A 21,582-nucleotide genomic window follows, 5' to 3' on the forward strand; every position below is an offset into this window, starting at 1 on the left:
TACAATTGTATTCATTTAAAAGCCTACACCTGTTGACTGAACGAGGCTGTCAGGTCAGACCTCACTGTTCAGGATGTTTGCTTTCCTGTAACTGAAGTAATATATACAGTCACTCTCACTCCAATCCGGTAGGTGGCGGTAGTACTTCTGCACAAAGAGTCGTTGTCGCCGCCGAAGAAGGGAAAGACCGCACAGCAGGGCATTTTTGATCCTTCGCGCTCGCCGTCGCCTCAGGAAGTGACGTTGTTTTCCTTGTGGGCTCCAGAAAAACTACAATATTCCTCGTTTCATACACTCCTCACTGAATTCATTTGTAAATATCGCAGAATTCAATAAGCAGCGTTTTGCTGGTGACGAGTCAGAGCGGCGCAGTGAAAGGTCGTGAAGAAGCCGGAAGGAAACACGCAGGTCGACTTCGTTGGCAGTGTGAAGCTTTCTCATCCACAATGAACAGCTACTCCGACTACGACTCTGATGGATACTCGTCTAATGAAGACGCAGACTACGTCCCGTCAGGTGAGGCGCTGCACGGGAACACTGACGCACAGCCGCATTGTGGAGCACACTCGACATGATGAAGATGCCACAGTGGAAACTGGGCATCGCCCAGGCTCGTCCTAACTTCAGTCGAGATGCTGCGTGCTGATGTGATCCACCAGCAACGTTTACTTGAACACGTTGTTTCTTCGTGTCCCTCTGCTCTGCTGGTGGACGTTATTACTTGGCATGACCGTTTTCAGACTAACGTGCACACTGTTTATTACTGGTTACTCCACTCCCCTCGCAGTCATGGTACACGTGATTTGCCATCAAATCCTGTAATTGGCCAGTATCATATTAGATGTAGTCACTGGAACATCATGTCCAAGGTTATACAGATTATGTTTCGAGCCCGACCAATATTATCCTATGAGCCTTTAAATGTGCATTTATGTATTCATTTTAGGGGAAAATAACAAGTTCTATTTATTTGTTTGTATTTGTAATTTGTATTTGTATTTTTTATGATAAAGTTTACGGTTGAATGGGAATATCAAGCCTCAATTACATTTCTTTGTCAAAAAGGTTTGATAAGGACAAATTAGAATAGTACATGCATACATACCGATGTATCGGTATTGGGAATCTTGTACTCCCTAATATCGATATCGGAATTGGGTCCGCAAAAATCCATATCGGTCGGGCTCTAGTTATGGAGACTCAGTGGCCATTTATGAGGTACACATGGAAACCCATTCCTAACACCGATGGGGGAAAAATAGAGAGTCTTTATTGTCATTGCACATGTACAACGAAATTGGATGCAGTCCTATCAGTGCAGTATCAGAAAAAAGTGCAAAACAGTTAATTACATATAAAAGAGCCGATGATACTTTGGAGATAATGACTCAATGTCAGTTGAAGCACATCTGTCTCACCAGATCATCGAATTTTCTACTTCAGAATTTTTTGATTTAACATTTGTTTGAATTGAATTGTTTCAATGTTCACAAAATTAATAATAATAATCACATATTTGGACTTTCCAGATCAATAACTAACAAATGAATCGTTGTTAAAACACAAGCGCAGCCTCCTCCCCATCAGAGTAAGGTACACAATGAGCTACAGCATTATTTTTCATCCAAACAAATAGTGATACTGCTATAATGGTAATTGAAATAGGTTCAAGAAGTTCCTTAATGGAAAAGAATGCAAAAATTGAAAAGTGTTCTGTACTAAAGAAACAAACTGCATCAGGATATCAGTACCATGAAATGTGCACTACATAATATGGTGGGTACACCAGAATGTGTACATGACATACTCAGCTCAACACGCTCCCAGAACTACAGATGATTGAGCGGCCAGTCACTGCCAACTACTTAAAATCTGTATGTGTGTAGTCACTGTAATATGCATACACACACACACACACACACACACACACACACACCACGGTGATTCTTCCATCCTAGGCTGTTGATCAAATGTGCTTTTCATGATGACAGAAAAAGGTCAAGTCCATAAGTCTGTTGTAACAAATTTACACCTGTGTTCCTGGTGCTGTCATTATAGTTGAAGGCATTATTGCAATAACTGTACATGAATTCAAACTTTTTGTGTGTACAACAAAAACTGCATAACATGAATCCACAAAATAATTTGTCATGATTTCAGACATCATGTCAGTCGCTGCATCTTCTGATTCACACTGCTCCCTCTTCTCTGTCTCCTCAGATGACAATCTCAGCGAGGATGACATTAATGAGTGTGAAAAGGAAGACCCTTTGCACAAGGACGACAATGTCCCACACCCTGATGATGGCAGCAGGACAAAGAGCAAGAAGAAGCTCATCAGTATGAGGTGAGCGCAATGGAACGAATCACGGTATGATGGTGTTTTCTCTGAGTGAGAGAAAGTAGCAAAGAGTGGATTTCCTACCTTCTCTTAACCTGTCAAGAGTTTTAACATCTCAGTGTGTCACTACACTGTAAGTTTTGTTTTCTGCCACAGTTGAAAGACTGAACACAGAATTATTACAGACTATTTTCTCAGCTTTGGAGTTGGAACATCTAGAACTCACAATGACTCCTAAGATATCTAATGTTGATATGTTAGATACTCTTTTGATATCAAATATGTATGCATAAATACGATCATGTTGGAGCTCTTGGAAGTTATGGGCGCAAAACTCCCTCCCAATTCCCAGTTTGCAGGCCAATGTTATGAGGCCCTGACATAGAACCATGAATCAGAAGCAGAATCAGCTCTGGTTTTATTTACTTTCTCTACATGTATTTTATTTTTCATCAATTCAATTCAATTCAATTCAATTTTATTTGTATAGCGCCATATCACAACATACATTGTCTCAAGGCACTTTACATAGTGAGGTCAATATTACAATATTACAGGGAAAACCCAACAAAGCCCACAATGAGCAAAGCACTTGGCGACGGTGGAGAGAGAAAACTCTTTTAACAGGAAGAAATCTCTGACAGAACCGGACTCAGTTGGGGGCGGTCATCTGTCTCGACCGGTTGGGGTGAGGAGAGAAATGGGGAAGAGAGGAGAGGTGGGCACAAAGAGGGTGGGAGGAGAGACAGTAGGAGAGGAGAGAGAGAGAGAGGACAGTTGTACAACCGCTGCTTTAGTCTCTACCAGACTGATACTTATAATTACCAAAAAAATAAATAATAATTATGTTGTTGTTATTATTAGTGATAATAATTATAATAATAATAATAATGACGGGTTTGGGTCCTGCAGCTCTGGGGTCAGAGATACACTAGGAGAGATAGAAAACACAAACATGGTTAGTGACATGTAATTTAAACATATCGGGGCAGAGAAATCTCTTTGTAAAAGGATGTGATGACATTGATTATGAACTGTATTCACTGGTGTCCACAGAAAGAGAAAGAAAGGAGTACTGAAATTAAAGCAGGAAGAGATGGATGGATGTGGAGCGGAAGAGACAGTGTTGCCACAGGAAGAAGTGGTAAAACCCACAGAGGTAAAGGAGGTGGATGACGAAAGACAGAAGAAAAAATCTGATGACCTTTGGGCAAGTTTCCTGTCTGACGTTGGCACCAGACCCAAAGAATCCACAGCTGCCCCACAGTCAAGTATCATACAGAAGGTAAAAAAACACCTGGTGAATGTTCTTAACCTAAATGTCAGGCTAAGATGGTGCATGTATTAAACACATAAACCCGTTAAGTCAAAAGTCAACACTGATGGCAAACTTGTGATTTATACGAAGACATTTAGAGAATAAAACCAGTGTTTCCCCTATATGCATTCAGCGGCGACGGTACGCCGCTACTGGATTTTGACAGCCGCTGCTAAATTATTAGAATTCCTTTTTTTTATGGGAGTTTGGGCTGCGTCTAATATAGGGGTGGGAACAGAACCCGGTATTAAACGGGCCACGGCGCTACATTATGAAAGACTGTAGTATCAATAATCTCTGACGATACCGTGCTGCTAATGGTATTGAAGAAATGAATACATTTGTCTATGATGAATTTTCGCTATTCCTAATCCTGAAGAGAGGTCTGTGTGCTGTGCAGGGGGTGTGGCCAGCTTTCACTGCGCCAACACACGGGAGCAATGAGAGAGACACTCACCTGCTCCGTGTGACAATGGCAAATTGAACCGGTGGAAAATCTGGTTGTACATAGCCAAAATCAATGGAGACAACGCACGTTGATACAAGTGTAACAAATGTTTTGCAATTTAGAGGTGGTAACACGAGTGATCTGTGGAAACATTTAGTGAAAGTGAAAGTACATCTAAGCCCGAAGCCCAAAGCCCCTTTACAGCTGCAGCTAGTGGGAGGATGACTGAGAAGAGGGTAAATGAGTGAAAGACCTACAACCTTTTACAACAGTAGAGTCCAAGGGCTTTAGGTTACAGTCTGTCTGTACATATTGAATTGTGTTACTTTTTTCTTCTGACAGGCTTTATTTTAGTCTCTTCACTCAACACACGTGCTTTATATTAGTTATTTGTTCAAAATGGTGCTGTTCATTGTTCAACAATGTCCTTAGTACAGTATGAGAAACAAAACAATGTCAATTCCATTCTATTCACATTTTGTAATAAAGAATTCTACTAAAAAGGAAACAAGAGCTGATTAACGTATCGAATCGATAAGCAGTATCGATAAGAGTTCCCGCTCACAATTCTTTTTTTGCCCCCACGCGTGTTTCACCTCCGCTGCTACAACTCCATCCTAGGGGGAAACACTGAAAACCCAAACATACATGTTTATGTTGTTGTTGGACCCAAATTCATCTGATGTCTGACTAAACCATCAGATGAGTAATCATCACACGGACAGTATTCTCTGTGTCAGTCAGGTTACCCTTCTCAGTTAGACTAACTCTGTAGGTTTTATCCTCAGGCTGACTCTTCAGCATCGAAGGCTGCTCCTTTGACGACAGAAACAAAAGCAGCAGAACCCGCTACAGTCACCATCACTAAAGTTTTTGACTTCGCTGGAGAAGAAGTTAGGTATGCCTCTGAATCATCCTCATATTCTATTACAGTTTGACTTCCTGTAAGCAGATTTTCTTTTTGACATCACAAACAAGAAAGGAAACATGTAAATAATTGAATTTGTTACAAATAAAAGCAGAGCTCTTAAGCTCACAGTTAGGTTGCAACTCGGAAAGACAGATTATCAATCAGATGTACTTACTTATACATTTCAAATAATAAAATGCTAAAAGAGATGAGGAAAGGACAAAGATGAAATAAAAATAGAAGAGGAGTGAGTAAAACCAGAGATAAAAAAGTAGGGTATTAAAGGGAAATCAATTACAAGAATGTTTGTTAGTAAATAAATGACCTGAACAAATGAATAAAATATAATATAATATTTAAAAAAATATCTGTAAAACAGTTTACAATAAGTGTTCATGCAGACATTCTGTTCACTTCATATTGTACATGAGAGCAGTGATGATCTTGCATGAATTGAGAAAACTTTTTTTCATTCACACACACACACACACACACACACACACACAGGATACACTTCCCCGGTTAACTCTTATGAGATTGTAAGTGTGGCTGTAAAACAGAGTTTTGAGAATAATCTGAAACTGATAATTGCCTCGAGCTGGCGAAGAAGATTCAAGGCTCAATTCAGAAATGGACAGATTTGTCAAGTGGTGTGGACTGACCCATCCTCTATTTTATAATTTGAGTACATCTTACAATATGGTATTGCAATGCATGAGTGCATACCCTGGCTGGGCTTTAATCAGGAAGTTGATAGTTGTAGGGCTTTTCCAACATGATGTCTTCCAGAAACTATAAAGGTGAGTCATTTAACCATGATACTTATGAATGATGCATATACATTTGTTATTCGGCCCAGAATCATTTGCTGGATATTTTAATCATGGTTGTCCAGAAATGTCATCTGTTTAACTTTAGTAAACTCGAGAGAATCGTGGTTATCTAGGACCGAATTCTTTAACAGCTGAGGATGAACACAGTTAAACTGTTTCTTCGGAGCATTTACAGCTCTGCTTGTCTTGCCTCTATTATCTTGTCCTGACCTTACCAGTGCCACCATCACATTACAACCTGCTTGAATACATTTTGGACAGAAACTTCATGCTCTAAAGAGGATGATTCATTTTCACTTTAAAGACCCAATTACCCCTCACATAGTACCGGCCTCAGGACAACTTCTTATAAACTCAGAGGCCTTAAAAACAGTAAAATTATTCTGTCACACATTTAATGAAATTTACATTAATGAAGACTGTAAAATACATTTCATGCAGCATGTTCGAACTTGTCAGTCAGACATGATCCTATGGGTCCTATGTTAAGTACTAATACTGTGCAACGACAAAGTGAATGATTCATGAGTACCTAAAAGGAGTTGGATAATTATAACAGTTCATGTAGGGGTGGGCGATCTGCCGATTTTTAATTTTTTTTTAATTAACTTGGCATATGATCTGCTATTCAGAGGAATCAAGGTTGTCGTGTTGTCGAGGAATCGCTATTCCCAATCCTGAGGAGCGATCTCTATGTGTATGTGTGTGTTTGTGTGTCTCAGAGCCTGCCCGCTGCACGGGGCGCGTCCAGCTCTCACTGCCCGACACAGAGACAGACCGGCTGCGGTGATGGTGCAGAAAGTGAAACAGTCGAAAGTCTGATTGTACAAAATCGATGGAGACAACGATGGGTGTCACAAGTGTAACAGATGTTTTGCAAGTAAAGGTGGTAACACGGGCAATCTGTGGAAACATTTAGTTAAAGTGAAAGTGAAAGTACACTCTACTTCTGCTGGTCCAAGTCAAAGACCTGATCTGTCATTTTTTTTAATACATTTTATTGTTATTTGTCTTTTTCTGACATAAGACACTTACGTGTTTTGTTTTTTGCTCAATTGTTTTTTTTGGATAACGTAGATCTGGGCTGTCCTCGCACTCTTCTAACTGTGGTCCTGTTCTCGATGGCTCGTTAGCCCAGGGGAAACGGGGCAGGAGTGACACCTCGCACTTCTTCCTCCCCATCTCTTCCTCGTTTTCCTACCGCTTATCGCCGAGCCCGGGTTGCTCATTTGCATAAAGTGTGTCAGTGGGGCAACGCCAGTTCACATGCCATGCGCAGTTAGTCAGACAAAATGCTTTAATAAAAACCAAAAAGTTGATGCAGAAAACAGGCAATTCAACAGTTAATGGACAGAGAAGTATTCTTTACATCTGTCTGTCCACACCAAAACATAGTTGCTCCTCGTAAACTATTTATCCATGATAATACATCATACATTGATTTGATTGCTACCTACTCTGTAAGTCAGCAATATTGGGGCAGGAGACCTCAGCGCCCCAGTGTCGCTGGCAGATTTATCTTATCACCTAGTGGTCAAAGATAGGAACTGCAATAAGTGCAGATAGAGGCTCATTTGGTCTGGAATGAGTCATGCCCTACTGCTCTACTCTGCAGCCCTGTACTGTTTTCAAAGCCCTATAGCGTGATAGAATGCTAGTTATGTGGAGCAAGTAATGTTGCCTCCTAAATGTTTACGTGAGTGGGCTTTATTTAGAAGCTAGATATGATTTCTGGATAAAAGTCATCTGTTTCATTATGCATGACTCTGTGTGCTCTGTAATTACAGCAGCAGAGGATTAGTACATGAATGACAGTTGAAGCCAATCTCTAGAGCCACAATAAATGCTACTGGCTCTAATGTGTGATGTCTGTACACAAATTTTTCTGTTCAGTGTTTAAGCCTCTGTGCTGGCAACAGCTGTCACTGAAGGCATTAGGTTTTCAGGTTGTCCGTCCATCCATACCACTCTTATTAATTGCAATATCTCTGCAATGCCTTGTAGGAAATTTCTTTCGATTTGCTATCGAACTGATATAGAATTTAGTGGTCAAAGGTGACTGTGACCTCACAACACAGGCTTTTGACCCTAAATCAAGAATCAATATGCTTATTACAACAAAAAACACTTAAAGCCTTAAATACCTTTAAAGTCTTCACCCCATATATCATGAGTCTGAACAGACATGGATGTGAACCGCAACTTGATGGTTTGCGGAGAAGTACCACAACGAGGCGGAAATTCTAGATGTCTTTCTCTTTCTTAGATGAGAGTTGCACTTACAAAATTCTATTCCCCATCATGTACGGAGCTGTGTGCTCTGTGTAATTATGGCTGCATATAGTTAGCATACATAACAGGGAAGGCCTTATGATGGATGCAAGTGGTTGTGGAGTCTGTGCATGTTCCCAGAGGATGCAGAGGATTTTCCATATTTAGTACTCCTTTATAACCCCACGGTGACATTGTGTGTGTGTGCGTGTGTGTGTGTGTGTGTGTGTGTGTGTGTTTGTGTTTGTGTTTGTGTGTGTGTGTGTGTGTGCGCGTGTGCATCCGGTAGATTAGATGTTTTGTTGTTAGATATCCGTTTTCCACCATGGTGTCTAGATAAAAAGCATGTAATTTTAGTGTATTTGTGCTTGTTAGAGAAATAGCACATAATCAACATTTGAATATGCAGGAGCTGAAATCTGCAGCTGGGTAGGCTGTTGTCAGGGTCAGACCGCACATGTAGCCAGCGCAAAATGAATGCGACGCAACAGATAAACATCGGCCCCTGCCATCTGTCAATGTTATCTGTTATTTGCATATAAGCTGATGGCAGTCCTCAGGGTGAAAATCGTCCGAAACCGATGTACGTCACATGAATCGGTGCAGTTTAACTGTGCTCGTTTTGGAACTAGTTGGACAAAAGTGTGTGTGTGTGTGTGTGTGTGTGTGTGTGTGTGTGTGTGTGTGTGTGTGTGTGTGTGTGTGTGTGTGTGTGTGTGTGTGTGTGTGTGTGTGTGTGTGTGTGTGTGTGTGTGTGTGTGTGTGTGTGTGTGTGACTGTGTGTGACCTGCGATACTGCTCCTTCACACACTGGGGTGAAGCAGCCGTTCACTGAAGGAGCTGCTCAGTGCAGTGACTGTGTCCTGTGCTCCAGCATACCACTCCATAGAAGATGGCTGAAATAATTACACAAAATGAATGAAAAACAAATAAGTAGAATTTATTTGCTCAACCAGCCTTCTAAAATAGAGGTACGGCTACTGACCTGTCGTGAAAACAATACAGAAGATGTAGCCACGGCCTACTTGACTTGACAGCACGAGTCAATGCAAAGATCAGAAGGGCATTGTAAACAGATCCAGAGATTCAAAGCACCAAAGTTATTCATTGTTTCCTGGCAAGTGGCAACCCACTGTGACGTAAGCCGTTGGTTTATGAGCTGCCGCTTTAAAGCCTTGAGTTTAGTGTTTTGGCAGGCGTAATCTCGTTTTTTTTAAGCCAGAAGTAACCATATTTGAAGGAGCGGCGGGTGGGCCTGACTGAGAGATCACTGCACATCCACCTACACCTGTGACCTGCACCCGTTGGATGGTAGTAGCTGTCAATAACATAGCTTCCACGCCCCAACCATGTTTTATCATCTATTTGACTCTAAATGAGACCATAATTTACGAAATGAACATCATACTGTATTGAATAGAACTTGAAACTAGAGATTGAGACCACAAACTCCTCAGGAAAATCAAGTGAGAAGAAGGGTCATATTCTCATAGACTTATGTAGAAACTGACTCTCTTTTGCAACCAGTGAAGTTGCCCTCTGCCGCTCATTCCAGAGAATACAGGTTTTAGGCACTTGTGCATTAGCTTCACAGACCCGGTGAAACTTCGATTTTTATATACAGTCTGCGTTTCTTGGTGAAAGGCTGGTATCACCATAGAGTAGCTGTTTCAAACTGCTCCACAGACCTACTGTAAACTGTCTAAGATCTAATCCATCTACAGTGTAACACCTTGTGTGTGTTTGTGTGTTTCCCTCTGTCAGGGTAAATAAAGAGGTATCAGCAGACTCAAAAGAGGCGAAGATTTATCTGAAGAGCCTTAACACCGAACAGGAGGAGGATGGAGAGGAAGAGAAGAGCTCATCACCCAGTCAACCAACTCTCCCTGGCACCAGGTACAAACTCAAACACACACACACACACACACACACACACACACACACTTACATACTCACCAGTGTTAATTCCGTTAACGAAAACTATGACGAAAAATGCTCGTCAACAACCTTGTTTCCATGAATAAGACAAGACATTGACGATCTAAAAATAGACCTTCGCTGATAGAAATTATGGCGAAATGTATGTTTTGTTTTTCCGTTGATGAGACGGGACAAAAATGTTTAGCGTTAAAATTATATTATTTTTCGCCGGCTTGCATCTAGTCCAGCAGTGTGAACACGTGGCTCTATGGCTGCTCCTGTGTGTGTGCGCTTTGCTCCATTAGCAGAGCAGCTCTCAGACTGTAGCCTCGCACCGCTCCGCTCACTTTGTACGTGCACACGCACGATTAACAAATTGTTTCGGTGAATCTCAACTCGTGCACAGAACCCTGAAACAGAGAATCAGTTGTTGTCACTGTTGTTGTGAACACACAGTTGTCGTGGTTTACTACGTCTTTACGTCTTTACTGCCGCTGCTCCACAGCGCTCATCAGCTGTTTATTCAAAGTGCATCATCCCTAAATGTTATGTGTGTACAGCACTGTGCTTGCTTGGTCCCTAAACGACACACATGATAAGTGTGAGACTGAGAATGAACGGTTCTCAAGATATGACTGACACACACACACACACACACACACAGACAGACAGATATCTTAACTTATTAGCAGGATTAGTAAGAAGATGTAAGTAGTAGTCAGTAGCCAGCAGTAAAGATATATAAAATATATATGAAATTTACCTTTGAAATTTTTTGAAGAGGAAGGCTCAGGTAATGAATCCAGATATTACAGAAGCAAAAGTATTCCGAAGTAAATGTTATTTTACACTTGAATCAACTTGTCACCTAGCTTTCAATTCCCAATACTTGCCTAATTTAATTTATTTAAAGGAGGGAAAACATATATACTAAAAGTGGACTAAAATGTAATGACTTTTCGTCTACTAAAACATTTTCAGTTGTTGTCGACTAAAACTATGAAGGATAAACATGACTAAAATGTAACTAAAACTAATAAGCATTTCCGTCTAAAGACTAAATCTAAAATAGCTGCCAAAATTAACACTTTGGCAGTATTAGTTAACCCTAACCCCCTAACCCACACTCATTAGCATAATGCATTCCTTAGTCCCTAACCATAATTCTAACCCTAGCTTTACGACCTTAACAACCCTTTGAAAGTGTCCAGCCAAAGTTTCCTTACTGTTTGTATGGGTCTATTTGTTGGCAGTTAACCGAGGAATTATTTGGGCTTGAGCTTCCATCCTGATCCATAATGACATTTCCCTTTATACGTACTTTTGCTTATGCTTTTTCCCTACCTCTTTAATTACCTGTAAATCTCTGTTGTTATGGAAAGAAATTATTTGGGATGTGGCCATCTTTCCTCCAAAACCCCAGACAGGAAACAGGAAATCATCTGCCAAGAGAGAGGAAGTACAGTGTCCACAAGCTATTTCCTATTTATCTCAGTCGAGTGTGTGTGTGTGTGTGTGTGTGTGTGTGTGTGTGTGTGTGTGTGTGTGTGTGTGTGTGTGTGTGTGTGTGTGTGTGTGTGTGCGCACATGTGTGCGAGCGTATTACAAGGTTAATGAGGGAGTGGTGCTGATGGCTCTGTCCTGTTGTGCAGGGTGTCCCTTCTTCACACACACACACACACACACACACACACACACACTGCAACAATGACACACAGTGGTGCGTTTGCTGCAGAATAGATGGGTCTGTTAGGGGTCTAACAGCAACTCTTGGTTCAGACTCTTCTTTTAAGATAATATTTAGCTTGTTGAACCTAATGAATGAACCTTTATACAACCCTGCTGCTCCTGACACAACAACCGTTTTAATCAAATCTTAGTGAGGGGATATCACAAATTGACGACGATGATGTTAGTTTTACTGAAACTCACTGTTAACTGTCTCTGGCATTACTGCCAGTTGTTCATGTTAATCGACATATATATGCCATATACAGATACGTAGAGAACAATCACAAACAGACAAACACAAGCAACTCATGCCAAGTTACATACAATTCTAATGTATGAATACATTAGTGGTATAGATAAATAGACTCAGCTTTGGCAGGAGTTGAAGCTCACACTTAGGTTATTGGTCTATTCCTGGACAGGAAGGAAGTAAGCACAATGACATGAGTTAGTGTGCACACACGCACACACAGCAGATGGTTTGATTCAGGACAGATTTAGAAGGAAATATGAAGAAAAGAGATGTTAAGTGATTACGTTTTTGTTAGATCCTTTGTATCTGACAGAATCACAGACATTTGCTTGATCATATCTGAATTGTCCTTCTTCCAAGCAGAATTTAAAGACTCTAAACAAGTTTGGAAAGTTAGGCCCCCGTTAAGTTTGAAATAAAATATATTTTTTGTCATTTTACACTTCATTTTACTTTAACAAGCAGTTTTATATCTAAATATTGTGTGAGACTAGTGTAATGCCTGGAGCAAATCATTGTGACCTAATCATAGTGATCTAATGACATAATCCATCCCCCGTTTTCCTACATGTGTCAGACCGTTTGAAAACAAGGGCCAAAACGAATGCTTATCTTTAATCAGTTTAGATGGTTGTAACTTTCTATTACTAATCTATAACCAGAGTGCAGGCTCGAGTGAGAGCATATAATCCTGCAGCTTGTCGACGTGCCATTAGAGAGTGAATTGGCTGCCATCATCTCCCAACCACTCAATGCAGCGCAACCAGTTTGTTATCATAAAATCCATCAGTATACAAAATCAGATAAGAATTTTGAATCAGTGTCTGCTTTAAATCTCTTTAGAGAAATGAGGAGTTTGACAATATGATAGCCGCACAGCGAGATCTCCTTGCTGAATCATGTTTTTAGTGGCATATGTGTTCAAGATGCGCAGCACTGCATAAACAACACAGTTGTGATCAAGTACAATGGGTAAAAATTTTACAATTATGGAAGCAACAGCGGCTAGATCTCTAATGTGACACGCTTCTGTACCAGGATGCCAGTCGTGTTGTCGTGGCACCCTTCTTTGTGCTCTGCAGGTGAAAGCTGATGATAGTTTTTAGACTGGCCCTGTCTAAAGCCCTGTCTAGGCCCGTTGCAGAGGAGGGCGGAGCCAGTAGTGTTGCAGCTCTTTAAACAGTCCTTAGAAGCTTAGTCCAGTGTCTCATTTTCTTTCTTTTTCGTCTTTCTGTTGGTGACCTCAGGAAAAAATTGGAGCTTAGCCAGAGAAGCTCTGTGACCATGCCCAGCCAGTTTCTGTAAAGGCTGCATGCCTCTTTCGAGGTTTGACGCCAGTAGGAGCTCACTTCTCAAACCCGAAAGGCCTGGCCAATGTTCCTGGACTTATCTGGCCCAGTCATTGTCTGCCTTGACTGTATGTCAAAACAAACTGCTGGCTATCTCTAAACAATGGGAAAATCAAGTCGACGACTGTGCAGTACAGGAATTATTAGCAAAATGTTTGTACTTTTCAAAAAGATTGAATGCTGTTATATAATGCCAAGAAAAAGCAACCTCACTCAAGACACCACAGGTTCTCATGTGGGTGAAATATTGACTGTATGCTGAATGGATGATCGCAAAGATGAAAGCCATGACTATGCCAGGCAACGTCCAGCAAAACAGTCATCAACAGATTGTAGTATGAACTGCTTGCACATTTCTGTCTTCAAGAATGGTTAAACAGAACCTCATTAACTCCGACAGTAATATCGGATGTTCTTAATAATGATCATTTGAAAGTCGAATGCTTATGTAACTGCTTATAATTTAGAATGTTCATCTAAATTTTTGCATTCCATGTCTCTACTAGTGACTGTGTGTGTGTGTGTGTGTGTGTGTGTGTGTGTGTCAGCCTCATATCTTGGTAATTCACAAGGTCGAAAGGCAGGCATCTGCGACTGCAAGTGTTTTGTTTTCGGGAGTTTAATAGATAGAGAAATGCAAAACTTCTTCTGTTGGTCATTTGAATTTACAACTTCATTTTCATCATTATTTTGTAAGGGTACTTTTTTTTCAATCCTTTTCAGGCTTAATAATAATATTGATTTTAAGAAAACTTATTTACTGTATCAACACTTTTCTTAATTAATTTACACCAAGTATTCACAAAAACTTAATACAATTTTAAAACAAAATACTAAACAAATAAGATGAAACAATATCAAAATGAGAGAAAAATCCTCCCAATAACAATCCATCCTCCACTCATGAGAGTCACACCAACAATACAGAACCTGCCCTCGACCATAACACTGACCTCAGACATTTGAAAGGAATATGTTGACAGTGACAGTATAGTGACAGCTGAGAAGCTTTGAAATGAACGCACACATTACATCATCTCTCTTTGAGCTGAACTTCACAGTCTACAGTGCTCAATGATAAAGTCCAAAAATCACACAAGTCTTACACAAAGTATAACTACATGTTTCTCGTCCCTGTTCACTCTAATGAATACTGAGAATGAGAGGACCAGACTGTGATTGAATAGAACAGACTCTGACCAAAAACATCCTTCTAAAGTTCGAGCCGTGTGTAGTGGAAACATTCTCCGATATGTTTCTGTAGTGAATCACCTCAACTATGTGACCCCTCTTGTGCTCGCAGTGCTAAACGGCCAGCAGGCGTGTCCAGCATCCTGAGTCGTTTTGGGGGAAAGAAACAGAAGATGAGCACGCTTGAGAAGTCAAAGATGGACTGGGATGCGTTTAAATCGGAGGAGGGAATTACAGAGGAGCTGGCCATCCACAACAGAGGCAAAGAAGGGTAAGAGCCTGGTGGCGTGAGTGTGATGGTGGTGATGACGGTGGTCAAAATATTTCACCAGTGTAGTTTTTCTCACTGAAACACAGTGGACTGGATTGTGTCCACATGAATATCTGACATGCACTGACAAGTTCTATTCTCAGATGTAATGTTCTGTAGAAGTTGTCCAGCTTATACAACAATAACAATAGATTTTCAACATTTGATACAATGCATTGTTGCATTTTATTATTTTGCTTTAAAGATCCAGATAACCAGCAGCTGTGAGTTTTTTTTTTTTTCATATTCCTTATTAATTTACTCAGTTTCCAATTCAACTGTCTCTGATAAGTTTGGTTTTAATTAGTTATTTCATGTTATTTGATGTCATTGAAGCTTGTAATAAGGTAATACTTACCACCGCTTCTCCTAAGAGCTGATTCTCAGAATTAGAAAACACAGATGGCACTTTATATCGTACAATTTTTTATTGTTTGTTATTCCGTTTCTGATGTTTTTCAGAAAATAAAACTAGAACATTTTTGTCATTGGTTGAATGATATTGATAATAATCTTTATTTGTATAGAACCTTTTATCGAAAAAATATAGCTCAAAACACTTAACAATAGAGAAATTACATACTCAGAGTTCTTCACATAAAATGATTACAGCAGTTAACTGCGGCTCCCTCTGAGCCTGAAAATGGGTCTCATGCAAGAACCATTCGTACAAACAGATTCTCCAGTAGTGTGTATCAGTGATTTAGGAGAACGTTTCTTTAAAGTACGAACTAAGTTTATGAGTGGTCCAGACCTGTCGTAGGAGTAACGTCAATTTGTCTGCTGTTAGTCAAACCAAGTTTGTCCACTTAAGGGTCTTTTTTTTTTCATTCATTTGAAGAAATTATGAATACATTTATTAAATAAAATGTATCTATAAATATATAAACATCACCTCATTATGTTGACATTATTCTGTTTAACTCTACAATTTGAATTAGAATATAATTCTACGTGTATTCATGCACCTGCTAAATGTTGTTGTGCAGCGGCCAGGGGAGCGCACATCGTCGGCAGCTTTGTGTGAGGTGTACACAGAGTTGCTCACTTGCCATGTCAGTTGTTGCCATGCAAAGCGACTTTCAGGTCATTTACCTCAAATTCACTCAAATCGGTTTGTGACATCTCTAGTCAACCTGCAGACGAGACAGGAGCATCTCAACAAGCTCCGTATGTGCACTGTGCTGTGGTAAAGCGCACAGTTGGTGTTGTGAAGACCAGGTGGCTGTCTCCTAACACAGCTGGTGATAAACTGCTCTACACGCCAGAGAAGGCAGGGCAAATCATTTTAACATGCTGCATATTGTATAATATTGCAATGAACGAAGGTGAACTGATTCAACACCAGCAGAACACATATCTGTGCAACATCGCCTGTTATGACACGTATTTCTTAATCCATATCAGTGACTAAGACTTCACCTTGACCTCCTTGCAGTCATCGATGGCCTCGCTGTGGCGAAACATATTTTTCTAATATATATATATAAATATATAAACCTTTTTCATATCGAACCATTTCATCTTTATTTCAGTAACAGAGTGACTCACAGGGCACACAGCATTAACTGCCCTGCTTTAGCTCATCATATAACTCCTGCTAAAATATAGACTTTCATTTCTGGATATCTGAAAGCAGAACTCCAATCTCTGATGTCGTAAAGTTCTTCTTTTTACTCTTCGATGCCAATTTTATGACTCTTCCCTGACACGGGGCAGGAAGCGAAGCCTTATGTGGTATTGTTGGGGTGTTACATCGAACAGATGTAAGAGAAATTTAGGGGAAGAATACCAGCATGTTCAGTGGACAAGTTAAATGGAATCAAAATAAGATGTGACATTGACAGTTATTTGGGGACAGCTTTAGAAAGGCTGTTTGTGCATGTGTGGACGTGCGTGTGTGTCTGCGTGCATGTGTGTGTGCCGGTGTGTCTGTATCTGTGATGATGTAAGTACCCTCTGATGTTCTCTTCCTGTGTCTGTGTGTTTAGGTTTGTGGAGCGGAAGAACTTCTTGGAGCGAGTGGACCACCGCCAGTTTGAGTTAGAAAAAGCAGTGCGACTGACCAACATGAAAAATTGACAGAGACTGACAACACGCACACACACACACACACACACACACACACACACATACACACACAGTGGAACAGATGTTTAGACTGCCTGTCTCTCTCTCTCTCTCTCTCTCTCTCTCTCTCTCTCTCTCTCTCGCTCTCTAATGACAGAGTTGATATTCCCTCAGTGAAGGGAGCTCAGACTGGTGCAGTGGCTTCCGTCTATTTCAGGGCAGGGATATTAATAGGCTGAGTTTGTGTAATAGTTGGGTGTTGAGTGTTCTGTCCTTCCATCGCTGTGAGAACCAATTAGAGTTTCAAACCTTCACACTGAGGGAATTTGTACACAGTGAAGTCATTCTTGCCTGTTCTTCTTCAGAGGGCTGATTCAGAACCAGGACTGGAATCATTTACAACTTATTTTTGTAATTTTGTCTATACCTTCTATTTGTAATTAGTCCAAGAAACACAAGCTCTCACACATTCTCAGGGGCAGACTTAACTGCTACTGATTACAACAATACGAGCCAATGCGAATAGGAATAAAGCAGAATGAATGTTTAATTGATAACTGGTTAAATTTCAGTACAGCTGTAGAGCGACACGCTGATTTTTTACCACTGGAAATGTTCCTTGGAAATGTGCCCATTTCCTCCGGGCATTAACACGTGACCTGTATGAGGACATAATGAAGACAAAGCTGTAAATGCAAAGGCATGTGATCAAATGTCTCCACCCAGATAGAAATGTTCCATCTATGTTCTTTCACACAGAAAACTTCACATTCCAGGTTATAATACATGGTTGTGTTAAAGCTTCTGCTTATACATAATTCAACTTTGTACTTGTCTTCTCTTTTAGTTTGGAATGTGGACAGTATAGAATCCTGTGGTGTTTGTTTAGCAAATGTCACTATGAAGAAGCCACTGTTATATTATGAACATTTTGTGGCACCACAGCAACACAAACCAGGGCTCTGTGATTCAATGTTTCTTACCAGTGCACCCTAGTACTCTAATCTAGTGTTATACCCATTCTTGGTAGTAATATTAAAAAAAGATATTCTTTGAAACATCACAGCACATCCTCAGGTCATGTTTTGTCCTGCTGATGAACAAACAGAGTATGAGTCGGCAGAAAATGTCTAATTCAGAGGCAGAGAGATGAGAGGGGTATTTGATCTCCTGCCATTTGACTGGCGTCTTAATTCAGTTCTCTGTTAATTCATGTAAATATTAAATATCCAATAAACACACTCTTTCTTTGTTTAGTGTCTCACTCTGTGGTTTTCCTTGCGGACAACTGAAAATAGAAATATTCAATTCAATTTAATACATTCTTTTAAAGTAAGTGGATCTACTGACAGGAGTTTTCAACAGCATCTCATGGTCTTTATCAGCAGTTTGAAGTTGGCTCAGTTGCTATGAAGACGGCTCTGTTTGCATCACATGAGCCGACTCCAATGTCACAAGAGATGCGGTCGAAAGTATCAGGAAAAAAAGCTAGTGGACCTGGAGTTAAGAGGATGACAGTCAAATGTGATTCTTTGTCAGATGAAATGGGCAGAAAGCGATTCTAACCCAGTACACGTTTTGTAAAAATCAGTGAAGATTTCCTCACCATCCGTTAGCTGTCGCTTTTGTGTGCGCTGGCGAGAGGTGCTGCAACTCTTCGCTTTTGGCCAAGTGGTCAGTGCTTTCGGAAACAATCTTTCTCCAGAATCGGCTTACTGCCCCTTTAATGAGGTCACATCTTTAATGTCCCTGTGAGCTTCTATTGAAAACCTTTCAATTCAGTAGACAATCATCTTCCATGCAATTTTAACATTTTGTTTAATCATTCTTGAGCCCTGCATTATTTACATCCATGTTCAGCAGCTAGCTGTAATTCATCTTTGAATTACAGGTACCAACTGTCTCTTGGTGGATTTGTGTGAAACCATCCAATAATCTCCAAGACAACATGTCTTGCATTGCCCACATGCTCAAAATGTGTATGTGCTTCCTCGTACAGTACGGGATACAAAAAAAACCCTGCTCCATAGTCCTACTAGTGGTCCAAAGCTTCACGGAATACCTTTGACTGGGTTGAGCTATTCACTAACAACACTTAAGAGGGGGTTTCCTTTAAAGGCCTGAGAACAACAGAGGTCTGTTGCTGTTAGAAGACAGTACTGTGCCTAAAAGCTGCAGCAATTGTTTTCCACACTCTGGGAGCGAGGGACTTCAATGGCATGGGTCTGATAGGAGATTGTGCTGACAGGGGTTCATACACAGGATATCATTGTTGGTGTCGCATCATCACTGGACACTTAAAAGTCCACTTCGATCACAATGTCTCAGCAGAGGCAGTTCAGTGTAATGATGGCTGCAGTATGTCAGAGATGGATCAGATTAAAATGAACTAAAAAGTTGTCGGACATGTGCGTCAACAAAATGATGTGTGCAGCCTCAGTCTCTCCTCCCTATTATTTACATGATAGCCAGAGGGCTGATCATTGTTACATGAAGCTGGCGCAGTATTTATTTATATTTATAAATAAATAATATTTATATTTGTACACCTGACACCTTAACCGTTTCTAATGGTCCAAATCTGTGTGTGCACACACTTATGCAAGTGCAGTTAAACTGGACCAAAGTCTCTTTAAGACTGCCAGTGATCAGGGATCCTTTTTACTCTGTAGACATTTAGAATATATACATTGCCTTAAAAATACATCTCATTATCTATGACATTATCTCATAGGCTTTGAAAAAGGAATACGGGGAAGTCTCAAGTCTCAACTCGCCAACCATCTACAGTGCAATGTCTCTTGTTAGAGTAAGAAATTGTGAATTCTGGGCAGAATCTGGAGCTTAGATGTAAAACCTAACTCAACACCCTACGTGATTAGACAGTTATAAGAATCATGACCTCCCGTCTCACATGTTGCCAGCCTTCAAATGTGTACAGCACACCCCGTATTATACTGGGTTAGTATTTCACATTTTCATTATTATTATTTTAGTCTTGATGTAAATGAGAGCACAGTGCCATCACAGGATCACTCGGGTTGTTTGCAAGTTATTGCTCTTTCCATTATTTCCATCTGTAATAATGACATCGTTATCATCAGGTTGAGATCAGGAAATGCTGGCATACAAACACTGATCTGCTTCATCAGATAAAAGACAAACGTTTGTGGGCATGCTGGAATAGAAAGAAGGAAAGAAATTATCTTTTGTATTATTATTAATAACATGTCATTGGATCTCTAAGTGTCAGTATTATTGTGGTCATAAGAATCAGTCTTACAGAGCTTAAAGCAAAGGTTATACAACTGTTCTCTCTCTCCTCTCACCGACCGGTCACAGCAGAATGTTTGCCCACAACTGAGCCTCGTTCTGAGATTTCTTCCTGTTAAAAGAAAGTTTTTTCTCCTCTATAGTAGCCAAGTGCTTCTCACTGTGTTATGATTGGAGATTTAAGTTGTTGGGGGGGGGGGGTAAGAGAAACTGTTGTGCTTTGACATTGGTAATAGTACCATTTGGCACCATTTGTCAGAGCAATATAGTTTAATATTCATATTAAAATATTCATACTAAATAATAACTTTAATATCAAAGTTAGTTCGGGGCACGACCCTTCAAGGGTTGGGAAAGGAAGTTGTGTCCATGGTGTGCAAACATAATGCAACGAATGCAAAGACGTAACGGCAGAGGGAAGAGATGAGACAGTTGGAATATCAACATTTCTCTCAGAGGTTTTATAGAATTTTGACGAAACTCAATACAACTAAAAGGGCATTATATGACCTTTCCATTCAACACCTGGATGTAGACCTACCTCCACCTTTTCAGAAGCCGCTGTGAATACCACAGTGTTCACGTGAAGAGTCCATTTGAACTCTTGTGGTGTTCATGACCTCTGACCTCAGAATTACGTGAACGCTCCAATTTTTCAAGTAGGGATTTGTTTGCTGACATTTTCCGAAACAGCAGAGGCTATGGAATTTCATCTTTCATTGGATGATAAATTCATATATTGTGATTTTTGTTGTGTAGAGTTCTTATAAAATGTCTAAAGATAATATTGATATGTCTCATATTTCCCCTCTATCATTATATCTTTGCATTTACTGCTTGACACTACCCAACTGCTAACTTGCTACACTGTGCCTTCTAGACACCAAGGGTAATGTTAGCATCCATAGGCCTGCAACACTGTTTCAATAAGAAGTATAAAGGATTTGCAGTGAACTGGGCTAACAAATGTAAGACATGTACGGAAGCACTGAACTGCTAGAGTGGAATTAAAAATATCTCTTGTTTCACGTTATAACGTGATAATGTTGTCGTTTGAAATAGATAATTTTCTCACTTTTTCTCTGAAAAAATAACGAGAAACACTTAAGACAGTTTTAATTCCACTGTGGCATCCAGTGCTTCCGAAAAGAAAATTTGATCTCCCGCCCAGTTTGCTCCAGAATAAAGTTGATATGTCCAGAATAAGCCAAATTTCAGGATTAAATCTGAATTTTAGAGAATATATCAAACCACAAGTGTAAGCCAATACAAAATGCCTTGTATAGATGAATTATGTGGAATCCATTTTTACAGCAAGGAAATTCTTTCTCGTTTAGCACATGAACACAGTCTAACTGGATCTG

At 40.2% G+C, this 21,582-nt stretch overlaps 1 protein-coding gene across 1 annotated transcript; it reads left to right on the forward strand.

Moving 5' to 3' along the window:
- The first annotated feature begins 214 nt into the window (after nucleotides 1-214).
- On the forward strand, nucleotides 215-18,199 carry cfdp1 (craniofacial development protein 1). Its single transcript, XM_035642957.2, has 7 exons — nucleotides 215-516; nucleotides 2,221-2,347; nucleotides 3,398-3,626; nucleotides 4,896-5,005; nucleotides 9,886-10,017; nucleotides 14,678-14,836; nucleotides 16,867-18,199. Exons 1-7 carry the CDS (start codon nucleotides 447-449, stop codon nucleotides 16,955-16,957), a joined length of 918 nt encoding a protein of 305 aa, XP_035498850.2. The 5' UTR covers nucleotides 215-446; the 3' UTR covers nucleotides 16,958-18,199.
- The last annotated feature ends 3,383 nt before the right edge of the window (nucleotides 18,200-21,582 follow it).

Source organism: Scophthalmus maximus, chromosome 7 (genome assembly GCF_022379125.1).
Source record: "Scophthalmus maximus strain ysfricsl-2021 chromosome 7, ASM2237912v1, whole genome shotgun sequence".
NCBI lineage: Eukaryota > Metazoa > Chordata > Actinopteri > Pleuronectiformes > Scophthalmidae > Scophthalmus > Scophthalmus maximus.

What these genes read in the sequence shown, in the direction of transcription:
- cfdp1 (XM_035642957.2), top strand. Translation starts at nt 447, where the DNA reads ATGAACAGCTACTCCGACTACGACTCTGATGGATACTCGTCTAATGAA. An exon ending in CGCAGACTACGTCCCGTCAG is followed by an intron (nt 517 to 2,220) that starts GTGAGGCGCTGC and finishes CTGTCTCCTCAG; the next exon opens with ATGACAATCTCAGCGAGGAT. An exon ending in TTCGCTGGAGAAGAAGTTAG is followed by an intron (nt 5,006 to 9,885) that starts GTATGCCTCTGA and finishes TCCCTCTGTCAG; the next exon opens with GGTAAATAAAGAGGTATCAG.